The sequence below is a fragment of the Heterodontus francisci genome, chromosome 35, assembly GCF_036365525.1.
Source record: "Heterodontus francisci isolate sHetFra1 chromosome 35, sHetFra1.hap1, whole genome shotgun sequence".
NCBI lineage: Eukaryota > Metazoa > Chordata > Chondrichthyes > Heterodontiformes > Heterodontidae > Heterodontus > Heterodontus francisci.
The window spans coordinates 56,727,144-56,744,186 of NC_090405.1; the positions used below are offsets into that span (position 1 = coordinate 56,727,144).

Below are 17,043 nucleotides of genomic sequence, written 5' to 3' on the forward strand. Positions count from 1 at the left end.
GATGACGCAAAGATAGGCAGGAAAGTAACTCGTGAAGAGGACATAAGGAGGCTGCAAAGGGATATAGATGCGTTATGTGAGTGGGCAAAGACCTGGCAAATGGAGTATAATGTGGGAAAGTGTCTTACGAGGAAAGATTGGACAGGGTAGGCTTGTATCCGCTGGAGTTTAGAAGAGTAAGAGGCAACCTGATTGAAACATATAAGATCCTGAGGGGTCTTGACAGGGTGGATGTGGAAAGGATGTTTCTCCTTGTGAGAGAATCTAGAACTAGGGGTCACTGTTTAAAAATAAGGCGTCACCCATTTAAGACGAGATGAAAAGAAATTATTTCTCTGAGGGTCGTGAGTCTTTGGAATTCTCTTCCTCAAAAGGCAGTGGAAGCAGAGTCTTTGAATATTTTGAAGGCAGAGGTAGATATATTCTTGATAAGCAAGGGGGGGTGGAAGGTTATCGGGGGTAGTTGGAACTGTGGAGTAATCAGTTCAGCCATGAACTTATTGAATGGCGGAGCAGGCTCGAGGGGCCGAGTGGCCTACTCCTCCTAATCCGTATGTTCTTATGTATGTTCGTACATGGATCCCCAGGTCCCTCTGTCCCTGCACACTCTTTAGAACTGTCCAATTAAGTCTGCATGGCCTTTCCCCTATCCCTTCTGCCAAAATGCATCATCTCACACTTCTCTGTACTAAATTCCATTTCCCATTTGTCTGCCTATTATGCTGGCCAGGTCCTTTTGTAGTCGATTCGTATCATCTTTGCTGTTTGCTACTCCTCCAAGTTTGGTATTATGGGCAAATTTTGAAATGTTACCTTCTAATTAAATATCTAAGCCATATCAAAAAAAGCACTGGTCCTAGCACTGACCCTTGGGGAGCACCACTATATCCCATCCTCCAGTCTGAAAAATAACCATTTATCACAATTTGCTGTTTTTTTGTCCTTAAGCAAATTTTGTATCCAAGGTGTCGCTGACCCTCCCATTCCATAAGCCTCAAAAAATTTTGTTCAACAGCCTTTTATGTGCTACTTTGTCAAATGCTTTCTTAAAATCCAAATAAACACTATCCGCCGCATTCCCTTCATGAACTTCCTCTTCATCAAAAAATTCAATTAGATTAGTTAAGCACAATCTGCCTTTTACAAATCCGTGCTGACTATCCTTAATTTGCTCAAACCTCTCCAAGTGCCTGTTAATTTTTTCCCTGATTGTTTCTAAAATCTTACCGACCACTGATGTTAAACTGACTCGCCTGTAGTTACTAGGAATGTCTTTAGACCCTTTCTTGAATAAGGGTGTCACATTTCCCACTCTCCAATCCTCTGGCACATTCCCCTGGGGAGGATTGGAAGATTATGGTAAACACTTCCGCTATGTCCATCGCCACTTCGTTCAGCAGCCTTGGATGTAAGCCGTCTGGACCAGGCGACTTATCCACTCCATAGCCATAGTTATGAAAGTGCTTCTATTTTTTTGTTAAATATTTTTTGAGGATTCATCTTTAAAGTGTAGAAATGGATTCTTTTTGAAAGACTGAAGATTTTATAGATGCTGGACTTTTTTTGTTGAAAGGACACTGAGAGGTCTTGTTTGAAACTAACCTTTACTGGATATCACATGCCTTAAGCTCAATAAACAACAGAAACCTTGGTGACTTGGGAAGATGTTTACAGAGAAGTGACATGTCAAGATTTATGAGGGTCAGGAGGTGGTTTTGCTTCTGAGATATTGTTTTGGTTCAGTTGGGGTGTGGACAGTGTTAAAAAAGCAGTTGGTTTTGTCACCTGCTGAAAAGAACCCTCAGCTCATTTTTCTAGAGACACTGAGAAATCCAGTGTGTCAGCTCCTCTTTCTCTACCTCTTTGAAAAAACCCTGCGGATCCAGAGTGTGATAACTGAAACCCCTGATGCTACATTTCTTTTGGAAAGCCTACCAGACTGTCTCCAGAACGAATTGCTTCTGAAAAGATCCCAGTGACCCCTCTCCGTTACCTGGACAACTGACATCCTTCCATATCTTCTCATTTTTTTCCTCTAAGAATTAGCAAGTATTTGGCCAAAGAAATAATTTTTTTGCCTTTTTTTTGTAAAAGGCCTCTGCAGAAAGAATTTTAAATATTTTTTCCTGTGTGTGTGTGTGTGTGTGGGGCATTTGAAAAATGAACTTTGATATTTCAATCTGTGTTAATGCTTTGCTTCATTACTGGATGAGTCTTGTTTTATAATAAACAGATAACTTTGTTGTTTATTAAAGAAATCTGGTTGGTGTATTTTATTCTGGGATAAAGAACAGAGTATATGATTGACCATATCGGTCACTGGTAAACATTTAAATATATGTTGTGACCTGTGGAGAAGTGAAACTGGAAAAGACAGTGCACTCCTCCCGCCTTAGATTCAACAATAGCCAGCCTTTCCAGTCCTACCCGCCTCTTAATTTTGTCAGCATCCTCTTCCCTCCAAAACACTGGTTAAGTAACATTAGGTGTTCTAGCCTGCGCCTCTTAGTGTATATCACCCTCTTTGATCCTAATAGGCCCACCCTGCCTCATACTGCCCACTTACTATTTACATGCTGGTAGAAGATTTTTGGGTTCCTTTTTATGTTAACTGCCATTCCATTCTCATATTCTCTCTTTGCTGGTCTTATTTTCCTCTTCATTTCCCCTTTCAGCTTATTGAATTTGACCTGGTTCTCGCTTGGTGAATTCATCTGACCTGCATCATACAATTTTTTTAAGTTTCATCATATTCTCTATCTCTCTCATCATCCAAGGAGCCCTGTTCTTGGTTCCTGTACCTTTCATCCTTTTTGGAATGTACCTAGCCTGTACCTGAAACATTTAACTTAAAGATCACCGACTATTCAGTTACAATTCTTCCTGTCAGGCTTTGGTTCCATTTATCCTGGTTAGGTCCCCTCTCATCCCATTGAAATTAGCCACCTTCCAATCTAGACATTCTACTTTTGATTGGTCCTTGCTCTTACGAGTCTAAACGTTCTGATACAATGATTGCTCTTCCCCATGTATCCCACCACAGACATTGTGGTCTCTCAGGTGGTCCACCTGCCCTGAACCCCCTCCCCTCCTCCGATTGTCAGTCCCCCTCTCCCTCCCCTCCTCCGATTGTCAGTCCCCCTCTCCCTCCCCTCCTCCGAGTGTCAGTCCCCCTCTCCCTCCCCTCCTCCGAGTGTCAGTCCCCCTCTCCTTCCCCTCCTCCGAGTGTCAGTCCCCCTCTCCTTCCCCTCCTCCGAGTGTCAGTCCCCCTCTCCTTCCCCTCCTCCGAGTGTCAGTCCCCCTCTCCTTCCCCTCCTCCGAGTGTCAGTCCCCCTCTCCTTCCCCTCCTCCGAGTGTCAGTCCCCCTCTCCTTCCCCTCCTCCGAGTGTCAGTCCCCCTCTCCTTCCCCTCCTCCGAGTGTCAGTCCCCCTCTCCTTCCCCTCCTCCGAGTGTCAGTCCCCCTCTCCTTCCCCTCCTCCGAGTGTCAGTCCCCCTCTCCTTCCCCTCCTCCGAGTGTCAGTCCCCCTCTCCCTCCCCTCCACAAAGCGTCAGTCCTCCTCTCCCTCCCCTCCTCCGATTGTCAGTCCCCCTCTCCCTCCCCTCCTCCGAGTGTCAGTCCCCCTCTCCCTCGCCCCCTCCAAGCGTCAGTCCCCCTCTTCCGAGTGTCAGTCCCCCTCTCCCTCCCCTCCTCAAAGCGTCAGTCCCCCTCTTCCTCCCCTCCTCCGAGTGTCAGTCCCCCTCTCCCTCCCCTCCTCCGAGTGTCAGTCCCCCTCTCCCTCCCCTCCTCCGTGTGTCAGTCCCCCTCTCCTTCCCCTCCTCCGTGTCAGTCCCCCTCTCCCTCCCCTCCTCCGATTGTCAGTCCCCCTCTCCCTCCCCTCCTCCGAGTGTCAGTCCCCCTCTCCCTCGCCCCCTCCAAGCGTCAGTCCCCCTCCTCCGAGTGTCAGTCCCCCTCTCCCGCCCCTCCTCCGAGTGTCAGTCCCCCTCTCCCGCCCCTCCTCCGAGTGTCAGTCCCCCTCTCCCTCCCCTCCTCAAAGCGTCAGTCCCCCTCTTCCTCCCCTCCTCTGTGTCAGTCCCCCTCTCCCTCCCCTCCTCCGAGTGTCAGTCCCCCTCTCCCTCCCCTCCTCCGAGTGTCAGTCCCCCTCTCCCTCGCCCCCTCCAAGCGTCAGTCCCCCTCTTCCGAGTGTCAGTCCCCCTCTCCCTCCCCTCCTCAAAGCGTCAGTCCCCCTCTTCCTCCCCTCCTCTGAGTGTCAGTCCCCCTCCCTCCCCTCCTCCGAGTGTCAGTCCCCCTCTCCCTCCCCTCCTCCGAGTGTCAGTCCCCCTCTCCCTCCCCTCCTCCGTGTCAGTCCCCCTCTCCTTCCCCTCCTCCGAGTGTCAGTCCCCCTCTTCCTCCCCTCCTCAAAGCCAGTCCCCCTCTCCTTCCCCTCCTCCGAGTGTCAGTCCCCCTCTCCCTCCCCTCCTCCGAGTGTCAGTCCCCCTCTCCCTCCCCTCCTCCGAGTGTCAGTCCCCCTCTCCCTCCCCTCCTCCGAGTGTCAGTCCCCCTCTCCCTCCCCTCCTCCGAGTGTCAGTCCCCCTCTCCCTCCCCTCCTCCGAGTGTCAGTCCCCCTCTCCCTCGCCCCCTCCAAGCGTCAGTCCCCCTCCTCCGAGTGTCAGTCCTCCTCTCCCTCCCCTCCTCCGAGCGTCAGTCCTCCTCTCCCTCCCCTCCTCCGAGTCAGTCCCCCTCTCCCTCCCCTCCTCCGACTGTCAGTCCCCCTCTCCCTTGCCCCCTCCAAGCGTCAGTCCCCCTCTTCCGAGTGTCAGTCCCCCTCTCCCTCCCCTCCTCCGAGTGTCAGTCCCCCTCTCCCTCCCCTCCTCAAAGCGTCAGTCCCCCTCTTCCTCCCCTCCTCTGAGTGTCTGTCCCCCTCTCCCTCCCCTCCTCCAAGCGTCAGTCCCCCTCCTCCGAGTGTCAGTCCCCTCTCCCTCCCCTCCTCCGAGTGTCAGTCCCCCTCTCCCTCCCCTCCTCCGAGTGTCAGTCCCCCTCTCCCTCCCCTCCTCCGAGTGTCAGTCCTCCACTCCCTCCCCTCCTCCGAGCGTCAGTCCTCCTCTCCCTCCCCTCCTCAGAGTCAGTCCCCCTCTCCCTCCCCTCCTCCGAGTGTCAGTCCCCCTCTCCCTCCCTTCCTCCGAGTGTCAGTCCCCCTCTCCCTCCCCTCCTCTGAGTGTCAGTCCCCCTCTCCCTCCCCTCCTCCGAGTGTCAGTCCCCCTCTCCCTCCCCTCCTCCGAGTGTCAGTCCCCCTCTCCCTCCCCTCCTCCGAGTGTCAGTCCCCCTCTCCCTCCCCTCCTCCGAGTGTCAGTCCCCCTCTCCCTCCCCTCCTCCGAGTGTCAGTCCCCCTCTCCCTCCCCTCCTCCGAGTGTCAGTCCCCCTCTCCCTCCCCTCCTCCGAGTGTCAGTCCCCCTCTCCCTCCCCTCCTCCGAGTGTCAGTCCCCCTCTCCCTCCCCTCCTCCGAGTGTCAGTCCCCCTCTCCCTCCCCTCCTCCGAGTGTCAGTCCCCCTCTCCCTCCCCTCCTCCGAGTGTCAGTCCCCCTCTCCCTCCCCTCCTCCGAGTGTCAGTCCCCCTCTCCCTCCCCTCCTCCGAGCGTCAGTCCCCCTCTCCCTCCCTCCTCCGAGCGTCAGTCCTCCTCTCCCTCCCCTCCTCCAAGCGTCAGTCCCCCTCCTCCGAGTGTCAGTCCCCTCTCCCTCCCCTCCTCCGAGTGTCAGTCCCCTCTCCCTCCCCTCCTCCGAGTGTCAGTCCCCCTCTCCCTCCCCTCCTCCGAGTGTCAGTCCCCCTCTCCCTCGCCCCCTCCAAGCGTCAGTCCCCCTCCTCCGAGTGTCAGTCCTCCTCTCCCTCCCTCCTCCGAGCGTCAGTCCTCCTCTCCCTCCCCTCCTCCGAGCGTCAGTCCTCCTCTCGCTCCCCTCCTCCGAGCGTCAGTCCTCCTCTCCCTCCTCTCCTCCGAGTGTCAGTCCCCCTCTCCCTCCCCTCCTCCGAGTGTCAGTCCCCCTCTCCCTCCCCTCCTCCGAGTGTCAGTCCCCCTCTCCCTCCCCTCCTCCGAGTGTCAGTCCCCCTCTCCCTCCCCTCCTCCGAGCGTCAGTCCCCCTCTCCCTCCCCTCCTCCGAGCGTCAGTCCCCCTCTCCCTCCCCTCCTCCGAGCGTCAGTCCCCCTCTCCCTCCCCTCCTCCGAGCGTCAGTCCCCCTCTCCCTCCCCTCCTCCGAGCGTCAGTCCCCCTCTCCCTCCCCTCCTCCGAGCGTCAGTCCCCCTCTCCCTCCCCTCCTCCGAGCGTCAGTCCCCCTCTCCCTCCCCTCCTCCGAGCGTCAGTCCCCCTCTCCCTCCCCTCCTCCGAGCGTCAGTCCCCCTCTCCCTCCCCTCCTCCGAGCGTCAGTCCCCCTCTCCCTCCCCTCCTCCGAGCGTCAGTCCTCCTCTCCCTCCTCTCCTCCGATTGTCAGTCCTTCTGTTCTGAGGCTGGGGCTAACGTTCAATTGGAATCATCAAAATATCACCTCTGAGCCCATTATTCATGCGTCAGCTGAGACAGTGACTGTCAGCAGGCATCACAGCTCAGCTTGATCCTGTTCATTTTCACATGCCCTCTCATGAGCACAGCTCCCCCGCGCCTTCCCCCATGGGTACGTCCTCCAGCTCATGCACTCGCCCCCTCACACGTACCTGCTGCCATGCTCATGTGCCCCTTCTCCGCCCACCCACTCACTTGCCTGCCCCTCACATGAGCCCACTGCCATGTTTGCGTGCCCCCTCCTGCCAACCACTCATGCACCCCCACACTCTCACATTCAAGTCCCCCATTCCTGACGATATAATAAAATTTCTTGTCTTTCAGGGCTTGAAGAATCAGGTTCAGGTTAAGCTGAACATTGTGAGCTGTCCTCCTGTCACCACCGTGCTGATCAAGCGTCCTGACCTCAAGTACCAACTGGGCTTCAGTGTACAGAATGGCATCGTGAGTACACAGGATTGGGCCAAGGAACATAAACTCCCGGGCCATGACTCTAAACACTAAGGCTGCGGAAGGGTAATAAAAAAACAGCCAGACATCCCATTCCTGAACTTCCTTCAAACAATATTTCACCTCCAGCAGTGCGGCTCTCCCTCAGTACTGACCCTCCGACAGTGCGCCTCTCCCTCAGTACTGACCCTCCGACAGTGCGGCACTCCCTCAGTACTGACCCTCCGACAGTGCGGCTCTCCCTCAGTACTGACCCTCCGACAGTGCGGCTCTCCCTCAGTACTGACCCTCCGACAGTGCGGCTCTCCCTCAGTACTGACCCTCCGACAGTGCGGCACTCCCTCAGTACTGACCCTCCGACAGTGCGGCTCTCCCTCAGTACTGACCCTCCGACAGTGCGGCTCTCCCTCAGTACTGACCCTCCCACAGTGCGGCACTCCCTCAGTACTGACCCTCCGACAGTGCGGCACTCCCTCAGTACTGACCCTCCGACAGTGCGGCTCTCCCTCAGTACTGACCCTCTGACAGTGCGGCACTCCCTCAGTACTGACCCTCCGACAGTGCGGCACTCCCTCAGTACTGACCCTCCGACAGTGCGGCACTCCCTCAGTACTGACCCTCCGACAGTGTGGCACTCCCTCAGTACTGACCCTCCATCAGTGCGGCACTCCCTCAGTACTGACCCTCCGACAGTGCGGCACTCCCTCAGTACTGACCCTCCGACAGTGCGGCACTCCCTCAGTACTGACCCTCCGACAGTGCGGCACTCCCTCAGTACTGACCCTCCGACAGTGCGGCTCTCCCTCAGTACTGACCCTCCGACAGTGCGGCTCTCCCTCAGTACTGACCCTCCCACAGTGCGGCACTCCCTCAGTACTGACCCTCCGACAGTGCGGCACTCCCTCAGTACTGACCCTCCGACAGTGCGGCTCTCCCTCAGTACTGACCCTCTGACAGTGCGGCACTCCCTCAGTACTGACCCTCCGACAGTGCGGCACTCCCTCAGTACTGACCCTCCGACAGTGCGGCACTCCCTCATTACTGACCCTCCGACAGTGTGGCACTCCCTCAGTACTGACCCTCCGACAGTGCGGCACTCCCTCAGTACTGACCCTCCGACAGTGCGGCACTCCCTCAGTACTGACCCTCCGACAGTGCGGCACTCCCTCAGTACTGACCCTCCGACAGTGCGGCACTCCCTCAGTACTGACCCTCTGACACTGCACATTTTTCCACTGAGCCACAACTAACGCTTATTTGAATTTTTGAACTGCTGGGGTTCTGATTTCATGCTGTCCTAACCGATTTGTGTTCTCACTGGTCTGTACAATCTCGAGATGCGACTGATGGAATTGTCCCTGACGATGGCAGTGCTCTGCCTGGGTTAAGAGAGACTTGTGTCATGTTCTCTCCACACTCTGCTAATTAGCTGAGTGAGGGAAGCCATTGAGTCGGTCTAGCACTGCCCTCTGCTGGCAGCACAGAACATCGCTCTACTGATGATTTTTCTTGGTCAGGGCAGCTCTCCATAATAGGGCTCTGTTCATCTCCTTTTAAGGAAATTTAATTCTCTTGCACCATCCTATGTCTACCCTGGCTCTTCACAAGCTGCCACGAGCAGCCCCTCAAGGAGAGGCAGTGTGTGTATTAATATACAGGTATTGTTGAATGATAATTGAGGTTCACAAGGAGGAGGTGTTATCAATTTTGGAAAGTGTGAAAATAGATAAGTCCCCTGGGCCAGATGGGATTTATCCTAGGATTCTCTGGGAAGCTAGGGAGGAGATTGCAGAGCCTTTGTCCTTGATCTTTATGTCGTCATTGTCGACAGGAATAGTGCCGGAAGACTGGAGGATAGCAAATGTTGTCCCCTTGTTCAAGAAGGGGAGTAGAGACAGCCCTGGTAATTATAGACCTGTGAGCCTTACTTCGGTTGTGGGTAAAATGTTGGAAAAGGTTATAAGAGACAGGATTTATAATCATCTTGAAAAGAATAAGTTCATTAGCGATAGTCAGCACGGTTTTGTGACGGGTAGGTCGTGCCTCACAAACCTTATTGAGTTTTTCGAGAAGGTGACCAAACAGGTGGATGAGGGTAAAGCAGTGGATGTGGTGCATATGGATTTCAGTAAGGCGTTTGATAAGGTTCCCCACGGTAGGCTATTGCAGAAAATACGCAAGTATGGGGTTGAAGGTGATTTAGAGCTTTGGATCAGAAATTGGCTAGCTGAAAGAAGACAGAGGGTGGTGGTTGATGGCAAATGTTCATCCTGGAGTTTAGTTACTAGTGGTGTACCGCAAGGATCTGTTTTGGGGCCACTGCTGTTTGTCATTTTTATAAATGACCTGGAAGAGGGTGTAGAAGGGTGGATTAGTAAATTTGCGGATGACACGAAGGTCGGTGGAGTTGTGGATAGTGCCGAAGGATGTTGTAGGTTACAGAGGGACATAGATAGGCTGCAGAGCTGGGCTGAGAGATGGCAAATGGAGTTTAATGCGGAAAAGTGCGAGGTGATTCACTTTGGAAGGAGTAACAGGAATGCAGAGTTCTGGGCTAATGGGAAGATTCTTGGTAGTGTAGATGAACAGAGAGATCTTGGTGTCCAGGTGCATAAATCCCTGAAGGTTGCTACCCAGGTTAATAGGGCTGTTAAGAAGGCATATGGTGTGTTAGCTTTTATTAGTAGGGGGATCGAGTTTCGGAGCCACGAGGTCATGCTGCAGCTGTACAAAACTCTGGTGAGACCGCACCTGGAGTATTGCGTGCAGTTCTGGTCACCGCATTATCGGAAGGATGTGGAAGCTTTGGAAAGGGTGCAGAGGAGATTTACTAGGATGTTGCCTGGTATGGAGGGAAGGTCTTACGAGGAAAGGCTGAGGGACTTGAGGTTGTTTTCGTTGGAGAGAAGGAGGAGGAGAGGTGACTTAATAGAGACATATAAGATAATCAGAGGGTTAGATAGGGTGGATAGTGAGAGTCTTTTTCCTCAGATGGTGATGGCAAACACGAGGGGACATAGCTTTAAGTTGAGGGGTGATAGATATAGGACAGATGTCAGAGGTAGTTTCTTTACTCAGAGAGTAGTAAGGGCGTGGAACGCCCTGCCTGCAGCAGTAGTAGACTCGCCAACTTTAAGGGCATTTAAGTGGTCATTGGATAGACATATGGATGAAAATGGAATAGTGTCGGTCAGATGGTTTCACAGGTCGGAGCAACATCGAGGGCCGAAGGGCCTGTACTGCGCTGTAATGTTCTAATTCTAATTCTAATAATGTTGGCTAGCTGCTTTCTCATTTGTGATATTCATTTGGCCGATACTTAAACTGAAATATTGTTTTTTATTTAACTATGTGGCGCTGTCCATTAAAATACTGTGTGAAGAATGTCACGTATTCATTTATCTCTCAATAATATTTGTAATGTGGTTAGTTCACCCTGAATGTACTGTATGGAATGACCGACAGGTGGCAGTGAGGGGCTGCACCAAGTGCCCAGACAGACTGACTTTGTGATGTCTGACTGAGTGCATTGAATTCCAGTCAATGAATTTTAATGTTTGAAAGGAGAAATGAGATGTATAAAACCCAGCATCAGATAAATAACCTACAACTAAATGCTAATCAGTTCTGCATAGGACTGGGTGCTTTTCATTCCAGTTCTCTCTTATTGAACTTTGAACTGTTTGGTCAACCTTTCACCTCTATTCTTTGAGGTTTAAGCTAAAACATGCAAGTACCCAGTGAATTTATTTAGTCAGTGGTCACAGCACGTGAGATCGCACTGGAAACTGATAACTGATTTGTATCTATCTCTTACGAAATATGATGCACAGGATCACTGGAACTAGACGTAAAAGATACTGGAGGAAGCACAGCACTCTTAACACTGCAAGCTCATAGCATCACAAGGAGGTCTGTTAGCTCATTTCAGATCATCGGTTCACAATAACAACCCGACTGCCTCCTTATCGCAGGATTCAGCTGTTTCCTAATTGACTCCCAGTGTCCTGGCCTCTGTTCCAATTTCTGCCTCTCTATTCTCTCTTCCTGTTGCCTTTTTGATTTGGATGTTGTTCTGAGGTAACTTGATCCTGTGAGACACATTTTAGAAGTGCAAACTTATTTGGTACAAGCAATCTATCGAAGAAACAGAGCAGCATCGAAAATCTGCAGTGTTGTGTGTATTGTTCGGGTTCTGAGGTAAAGGGAGCTTTACTCTGTATCTAACCCCGTTTTTTTTTATGTCGAGGGGGCCTTTATTCCTCAGGCCCCCTTTATATACACACTTATATTTTAAAATAACTTTATTAAAACCAGATAAATAAACAAAAACTCAAATTAAAATGCCATTCTTGGCATCGACAATGCTCTCCAGTCCCTGCGGTGCCCACCGGTCGCGGAAGGCCTCAAGCGTACCGGCGGACACCGCATGCTCCTTTTCCAGGGACACCCGGGCGCGAACGTAACCGCGGAAGAGGGGCAGGCAATCGGGGAGGACGGACCCCCCGACGGCCCGCAACCTGGACCTGTGAATTGCCACCTTGGCCAGGCCCAGGAGCAGACCGACGAGGAGATCCTCCTCCCGGCCCAAGCCCCTCCGCACCGGGTGCCCAAAGATCAGGAGCGTGGGACTGAAGTGCAGCCAGAATTTGAGGAGCAGCCCCTTCAGATACTCAAATAGGGGCTGCAACCTCGCACACTCCGTATAAATGTGGAACACGGACTCGTCCAGGCCGCAGAAAGTACAGCTGGCCTGGGAGTCCGTGAACCTACTTAAAAGCCTATTGCACGGGACTGCTCTGTGCAGCACCCTCCACCCCAGGTCCCCATGTAAAGGGGGAAGACTCCCGCGTAGAGAGACCTCCATCGGGGTTTCCCCTCGCCACCAGATGGCAACGCGGACCGCCAGGGCGTGTCCGGCCGGCTGACGAGGGCAAGGAAGTGGAAAGTGTGCAGGAGCAGCCCGTACAGGAAACCCCTCCGCGCCGATTGGAATGGCACGGAGGGCATTTCCGAGAGGCGGCTCGGGTTGTGCGGGACCGGCTCCCGAGGAGGGTTTCGGGGCCTGGGTCCGATGAGCAGTTCCGGCCCAGCGGGGGTCAGCTCGGCCGGGATCGCTCCGCACTCCCGAGCCCCCTCGCCACCCGCAGTGAGGGGCGTCCCGGGGGTTTCGGCTACTCCTCCGCCCGCCGGACCGTCCCCGGAGTCGGCCGCCCGGACAGCCGAGGCGCTCTCCTCCGCCGGTGGGGGAGCGCCCTGACTGGAGGCGACCATGTTCCAGACTCGGAAAAGATCCCGGTAAAAGACAGGCAACTCCCTCAGAGAGGCGCGGCTAACGGACTCCACCGGGAGCTGCGTGTCGTCTTGAAGGCAGTGACACTGGCGGAAAAAATACGTCGCCAGCGCGCACCATCTGGGAGGACGCTCGACGTACAGGTATCTCTGCAGGGTCCGAAGGCGGAGAGTCGCAGCCTGGGTGCGGACGCACACCAGCGACTGACCGCCCTCCTCGATCGGGAGACTCAGGACCGCGGCAGAGACCCAGTGTTTCCTCTTGCCCCAGAAGAAATCGACGAGTTTCTTCTGGATCTTGGTGGCAAATACAGGGGGCGGGGCCAAAGTGACCAACCGGAACCACAGCATGGAGGCCACCAGTTGGTTTATGACCAACGCTCGGCCCCTGTAGGAAAGCACTCGGAGCAGTCCTGTCCAGCGCCCCAGCCGAGCGGTGACTTTCGCCTCCAACTCCTGCCAGTTTGCCGGCCAGGCTTCCTCAGCGGGGCTAAGGTGGACTCCCAGATAGAGGAGGTGTGTGGTGCTCCACGCAAAAGGTGTCATCTCCTCCGGCAGGGAGTCCACCCGCCACTGACCAACCAGGAGTCCGGAACATTTCTCCCAATTGATCCTGTCGGAGGACGCGGCAGAAAAGGTCTGCTGGCAGTCGCGCATCCTCCGCAAGTCAACGGGATCTGTGACCGCGAGGAGCATGTCGTCGGCATAAGCCAAGAGGATGACCCGCATGGCCGGCTCGCGCAGAGCCAATCCCGTCAACCTCCTGCGAAGCAGGCACAGGAAGGGCTCCACGCAGATGGTATACAATTGGCCGGACATGGGGTATCCCTGACGCACTCCTCTCCCAAAGCGAAGGGGCGCCGTCAAGGACACGTTAACTTTGACTAGACACTCTGCGGCGGCGTATAAAAGTGGGACCTGGGCCACGAAATGCGGCCCGAGTCCGAAAGCGCGCAGAGTCCCGAAAAGGTATTCGTGATCCACCCTGTCGAACGCCTTCTCCTGATCGAGGGAGAGAAAGGCGACCGACTGACCAGTCCTCTGGGAAAGATGGATCAGGTCCCGGACCAGGTGGATGTTGTCCTGGATGGACCGGCCCGGGACCGTGTAGGACTGGTCGGGGTGGATCATGTGGGCCAGCACGGAGCCCAGGCGGGTAGACATAGCCCAGGCAAAGATCTTATAATCCGTGCTGAGGAGGGAGACCGGACACCAGTTTTTAAGCAGGCGGAGATCGCCCCTCTTCGGCAGCAGGATGATGACCGCCCTGCACCACGAGAGGGGCATCTGCCCGGTCGCCAGGCTTTCCCCCAGGACCCGCGCGTAATCGTCCCTCAGGACGTCCCAGAACGCCCTGAGGAACTCCACGGTCAACCCATCCAGCCCTGGGGATTTGCTCCTTGAGAGCTGGTGGAGGGCGCCAGTCAGCTCCGCCAACGGGAGCGGAGCCTCCAATCCTTCGGCGCCCTCCGGGCTGACCTGCGGCAGGTCCTCCCACAAAACTCTGCGCACATCCTCGCTGGACGGATCCGGAGAGAACAACGGACTGTAATAAGTACGGACCAGGAGGCCCATTCCCTCCGGATCTGTGATGGAGGATCCGTCGTCGGCCAGCAGCTCAACGAGCTGCTTACGGACCCCCCGCCATTTTTCCAGCGAGTAGAAGAAGGGTGAGGCGCGGTCCAAATCTTCCAGGATCTGGATCCGCGACCTCACGTACGCGCCTCAGGACCCTATGAGCTGCAGGTCCCTCAGTGCGCCCTTCTTCTCTTTGTACGCCTGCCACAGGGCCGGGTCCACGACGGCATGACCGAGGCGGGACTCCAAGTCAAGCACCTCCCTCTCAAGGCGCCCGATCTCGGCCTCCCGCCTCTTGGTCGACCCCTTCGCGTACTCCTGACAGAAGACGCGGATGTGAGTCTTGCCCACATCCCACCATAGCCTCAAGGAGGGGAGGCCCCCCTGCTTCCTTCTCCAGTCGGCCCAGAATCGACAGAACAAGTCCCGAAATCGCTCGTCCTCCAGCAGCCGGTTGTTAAAGTGCCAGTACGCGGACCCCGCCCGCGTGCGGAGCGGAGTGAACTCCGCCCACACCAGGTGGTGGTCCGAGCACGGTACCAGCCACATGGAGGCTGCCGAGACGCGGGAGACGTACGCCTGCGAAAAGTAGAGGCGGTCGATTCGGGACCCTCCTCCTCCAGACCTCCACGTGAAGGCGCTGGAGTCGGGATGGAGATTCCGCCAGACATCCACTAAGTTAAGGGAGCTGATCAGTCCCCTCAACTTCTCCACCGACGCTTGGCCGCGCTGGGGACCGGAACGATCCCCCACCTCGAGGGTGCAGTTAAAATCCCCCCTGGGGATGATGCACTCGCCGCTATCGATGGAGCTCAAGGGAGCGGACACTTCTTCAAAGAAGCGCACTTGCAATGCGCCGGGCCTGGGCGCGTACACGTTCACAAAGTGGAGCGGCACGCTACCCAGGCGAACGGCGAGGTGGAGCAAGCGGCCCGGCAGTAGCTCCTTGACCCCCAAGATAGCTACCCCACTAGAAATAGGGGTGAGGTGACTCATGTAGACTCCACCCTGCCACTCCAGGAGCCAGGTGGCTTCGTCTCCCGGAACAGTGTGGGTTTCCTGCAGAAAGCTCACCGCGTATCTCCCTTCCCTAAGGACTGAGAGATTGTGAAATCTGCGGTGAGATCCCCTGCTGCCGTTGATGTTGAGGCTGGCTATGGTTATCTTCATGTCAAAGGTACTTAAAACCCGTCACTAACACCTCACTGTGAGGAGGGAGTGGAAGTGCACCTGGCCCTCCACTCCCCCAGCAACCCATTGAGGAACACATTAAAACGGCGCCTCTCAACCAGTTTCACGCCCGTGCGCTTGCCCGCTTTCTTAAGGGCGGCACGGACGGACTGGATGATCAGCGCCAGATTCAACCAACGGCTGAGGGCCAGCTGAACTTTATTGCGGCAACCCCTGCAAACCGCGAGGAAATCCCGGAGTTCCGCCGTAGGGATGAGGGGAGATTCGGTGGGAGGCACGAGGGACTCCACCACCTCACTGGCGATGGAATCAAGGTCATCCTCCGTGCCCCACACCGAATCCCCATCCTCCTCCGGGTCGTCACCGCCAGCGGCCGACACATCCACCACACACTGTGGGGTGGACGTCCCGGCCGCGCCAGCTGGTCCTGCCTCCGTCACGATCCCACCCCCAGGATCGATGGCGGAGGAGTCCTCTCTGGGTTCTACTGTGAAACTGGAGCCTGTGGGCGCCAGCGGTTCAGGACCCCCCTCCACCTCCGTCCCCAGGCCAATGAGTGGTCCAGGGGAGACAGAAGTTCCCGACTCCGGAAATCCAGACCGAAGGCGGAGAGAGGAGGCCATCTCCCGCTCCGCCAGCACCCACAGGCCCAGCAGATGGGGCAGCATTCTCAGTTATAACCGGGTCGGGTGTCTCCTGGTTGGTGGACGACGCTGGCTGGGAGGGCCGGCCCTCTGGGGCCTCGCCCTCCCCTTCACTCAGGGCACCCGACCCAGTGGCAGAATGGGCGGTGTCCCCAGGCTCCCCCACCACAAACAGGGCCCCACTTACTCCTTCAGGAGGGGCCTCATGTATCGGGGCCTTCCCCTCCCCTCCCCTCCCCTCCACCCTGAGGAATAGGGAGCTCCTGCCTTTTAGCCTGTGGCGGTAGGGGAAACCTGGGGACCCGAAACAGGAGACAGCTCCCCTCCAACAGATGGGCCTTGCGCCTCAGGGCCCCTCGTTACCTTGTGGAGGGGTGCCTTCTCCTCTTTTTCCCACTAGGGCGCAGAGGCTCAGAGACCTCCATGTCATCAGAGGCCTCCGCCTCTGCACCCTCCTTCTTTTTAGTCACCCTGGGCCTGAGCCCAGCCCTGGGACAGGTGGATTCCGTGAGAACGGGCTTTGGGCTGAGCTCAGGCTCGGGTTGTTTCAATGTGTCCAGGGGACGCGCCTCTAGATGTTTCTTTTGCCTCCGCGTCTTCCTTCCACTCGGACGGGCACTCCCCTCCCCACTGGAGGCTGTGAAAACCACAGCCTCGGGAACCGACTGAGCGGTGTCTGTTGGATGTGTGGGGGGAGTGGGAGTACCCTGGGCCGCCAAGGTGGAGCTGGCGGCCGGGAGGTTGGGGCAGTTCTTATGAACATGCCCCACCCGCTTGCAGATGTGGCACCGCACCCCGTCCGAGGTCCAAAAGACACGGTAGGCCGTCCCTGGAACTCTACATTAAATTGGCCTTCCGAGTCCTCCTCCCGCGCCAGCTGCATAAATAACTGGCGGCGGAAGGAGTAGACATGTTGGAGGCTGTGTTCCCGAAGACCAAGCCGGACTGGGATGATCCCTGACCTCACCTCCCCCAGAGGGTGCAGGTGGGGGAGGAGGAGCTCACTGGGAATGAAGGGTGGGACGTTGGATAACATTATCCGCTGCGCAGTGGTCCCCAGAGGGTCCACCGGCAGGAAGGTCCCCCCCCACAGTGAGCCCCTTACTCAGGGCCAGGGACACGGCCCGCTCGGTCTTTAGAAAAAACACAGCCTTCCCATACATCTTTGAGGCCGCAACAATGGCCGAGGGGCCGACAACCTCGGCCATTGCCTTCACACAGGCCTCAATGGACATGTTGGGGTGGGGATAGCTCTTCACCCCATGGCTGGATGTTATTAATTTAAAGGGTGACGGGGCCACGCGGGCAGCCACAGAGGCTGCAGCTGCATAGGTAGTAGAGGGCCCCGCCACCTGTGATGAAGGGCT

At 55.8% G+C, this 17,043-nt stretch overlaps 1 protein-coding gene across 8 annotated transcripts in view; it reads left to right on the plus strand.

Annotated features, from left to right (window-relative positions):
- The window catches only part of apba2b (amyloid beta (A4) precursor protein-binding, family A, member 2b), a 106,735-nt gene that overhangs the window by 77,406 nt on the left and 12,286 nt on the right, over nt 1-17,043 (plus strand). For all 8 annotated transcript variants that reach the window (XM_068015672.1, XM_068015664.1, XM_068015671.1 and 5 more), the window contains one exon: nt 6,846-6,965. In XM_068015672.1, the coding sequence (XP_067871773.1) occupies nt 6,846-6,965 (120 nt within the window). The remainder of the gene's footprint in view (nt 1-6,845; nt 6,966-17,043) is intronic.